Source organism: Seriola lalandi, unplaced genomic scaffold (genome assembly GCF_002814215.2).
Source record: "Seriola lalandi dorsalis isolate HSWRI2012SDOR001 ecotype SW California unplaced genomic scaffold, Sedor1 jcf7180001974236, whole genome shotgun sequence".
Taxonomy (NCBI): domain Eukaryota; kingdom Metazoa; phylum Chordata; class Actinopteri; order Carangiformes; family Carangidae; genus Seriola; species Seriola lalandi.
This window is the reverse complement of record NW_019444902.1, coordinates 1-2,243: the sequence shown is the minus strand read 5'-3', so window position 1 is coordinate 2,243 and position 2,243 is coordinate 1. Positions and strand designations below refer to the sequence as shown.

The 2,243-nt window shown below is 47.0% G+C and overlaps 1 protein-coding gene across 1 annotated transcript; it reads right to left on the bottom strand.

Moving 5' to 3' along the window:
- Positions 1–27: 27 nt before the first annotated feature.
- Positions 28–2,111, bottom strand: LOC111653794 (pecanex-like protein 1). Its single transcript, XM_023404492.2, has 5 exons — positions 1,899–2,111; positions 1,618–1,726; positions 1,236–1,365; positions 759–817; positions 28–567 (listed from the first exon to the last, which is right to left on the bottom strand). The coding sequence occupies exons 1-5, from the start codon at positions 2,088–2,090 to the stop codon at positions 278–280; spliced, it is 780 nt and encodes a 259-aa protein (XP_023260260.1). The 5' UTR covers positions 2,091–2,111; the 3' UTR covers positions 28–277.
- Between the last annotated feature and the right edge of the window lie 132 nt (positions 2,112–2,243).

Below are 2,243 nucleotides of genomic sequence, written 5' to 3'. Positions count from 1 at the left end.
CACATTAAAGCTGATAAAGCACACAGGTGTTCAACAGGAAGATAAAGCAGAATAAAACTGGCGACTGTGGTGGAATGCTCACGCCACAGAGGAACTGGTTAATGATCCAGGAAGGGTCGAGTACTGGGCAAACAGCTCCCGGGGTTTGGCTGAGCCTGCTCTGGAAAACAGGAGGTTTATTAAACCTGGACAAATAAGATGATGATAACACCCTCCCCATAACACCTGTTCCACTTCCTGTTTTTTTGCCTGGGTATCTTTGACTGCCACACATTCATTAATCAGTAACCTTGGAGGCTGCTGGAAATAAATCTGAGCCACTGGTGCTATGTCGCCTGTTTCTCTTCTCACCTCTGAACTCCAGCCCTCGCAGTTGGAAGGTGACGAGGCCGTTGCCGATCTCTATGAGGTGCACCAGGGCGTTCAGGTAGTCGGAGGCCAGGATAAAACAATCCCCGGTGCTGAAGTTTCCCCAGCGCCCCAGGAGCAGGTCTCCACACAGGCTGTGCTGCAGGGAGCGGGTGAGGTGCTCATAGAAGATGGAGTTCAAATTGTTGTCATCAGAGCCTGAAGAGGGAAAGAAAAAATGTTGTATCACTGACTCCACTGGGACAGACTGAGGCTTTAAAGCTTTCTCTGGGAGAAACACACTTGTTCTTTGAGTCTAAATCACAAAGCAGGAACTACTGAGAGGAATGAAACAGGAGCAACAGTGTGAAGAACAGAAGGGAAAATGAACTTGAATCTCATGTCATCACCTGGATTTCTGTCCAGCTGAGAGGCCAGCCGAGTGTTGGAGTGATCCACTCTCTTGGTGCTGGAGGAAAGAAAGAAAGAAAAGATTAACTAGAACCACTTCCTCGTGGTCGCAGGTCACTTCCTGTTTATCCAGAGTCACAGAAAATATCAATTTGTGTGAAATTTTGTCATAATTGCTGTGAGGTCTTGAGTACTGGCTAAAAAGTGTTTTCTGAGGTCATCATGACCTTGACCTTTGACCTCTGACCACCAATTCCTAATCAGTTCATCCTTGAGTCCAAGTGAACGTTTATACCAAATTTGAAGAAGTTCTGTGAAGGCGTTTCTGAGATATCGTGTCCACGAGAATGAGACGGACGGACAACCTGAAAACAAAATGGCTGCCACTCTGACCTGACTGTCGCCGGCGTGGAGGAATAAAAACCAGAATCAGAATTAGACCTGAACATGGAGAAGTTTTGATTTTTGTTTCCTACTTGTAGTCTCTCTCCCAGAACTTGACGGGGCGGACATAGGACGTGATGAAAATGGCGCTGCCCAGGAAAGGGTTGAGGGGGGTGGAGAAGACAGCTGACACGACGGCCTGGACAAACAGCATGGCGGAGTCTGGACGCGCTCAGGTTAAAGATCACTTATATGATTTATATATGGTAGTATGTTTGCATCGTAGTATCAGACATGTAGATACACTTCAGACACCATGTGATTACAGTCAAACACCAGCTACAACATAAAGAGTTGAAGCAACACCTCCCTGAAACAACATCAACACACCGTCATTATCAGCTTCACGGCAGCGCTGTAGTTGTGCAGGTGTATGAAGCTGGAGACTCGTGCTGTAAACACTGTGGAGGATACGAGGCACAGCAAAGGGCTGAGCGAAGGCGTGGAAAGCTGAGCCCCATGTGATCTGCCAGGGGGCGATGTAGGTGTAGACAAAGTGCAGCTTGTAGAAGAGCTCCCACAACTGTGAGAACAGAACATAGATTCATCGACTGCATCGTTAAATACTGTTACCTGACCAGAACAAAGTCACTGAGCTGGATGAGTTATTTACATTATAATGAATATTACAACTCCGTAGATGACTTTAAATATATGCACAGAAGGTTGTACCGCTCATTATTTATTCAGCTCACCTTGCTGAAAACAATGGACATGAGGAAGAGGTCGAGCAGCAGCGTCTCTGACAGGTGATGGTAGTCGAAGGTGAAGAACAGGACAGTGAAGAGGACGGTCACGTACTGGTAGGTAGGACTGCTGTAAGAGGAGCGCAGCAGCTTCAGGCCGGCCACTGTGATCATCAGAGCTCCGACCCTGGGGACCAACATCCGAGAGAGAAGACGTCAAACATCATGTGCAGAAATCAGAGATACAATACCAACTATTCTGAGCGATGTCCACTAAAGGAACAGCTCCACGTTTGGGAAAAGGGACTATTTGTTTTCTTGTAGTCAGATGAGGAGATCAAAACCACTGTCATG

Bases quoted from the DNA above. Each gene is read 5' to 3' on its own strand.
- LOC111653794 (XM_023404492.2), bottom strand. From the start codon at position 2,090: ATGTTGGTCCCCAGGGTCGGAGCTCTGATGATCACAGTGGCCGGCCTG. The intron at 818-1,235 runs GTAGGAAACAAA...TCTTTCCTCCAG, and splicing joins TTCTGGGAGAGAGACTACAA to CACCAAGAGAGTGGATCACT. The intron at 568-758 runs GTGATGACATGA...TTCCCTCTTCAG, and splicing joins TCAGCTGGACAGAAATCCAG to GCTCTGATGACAACAATTTG.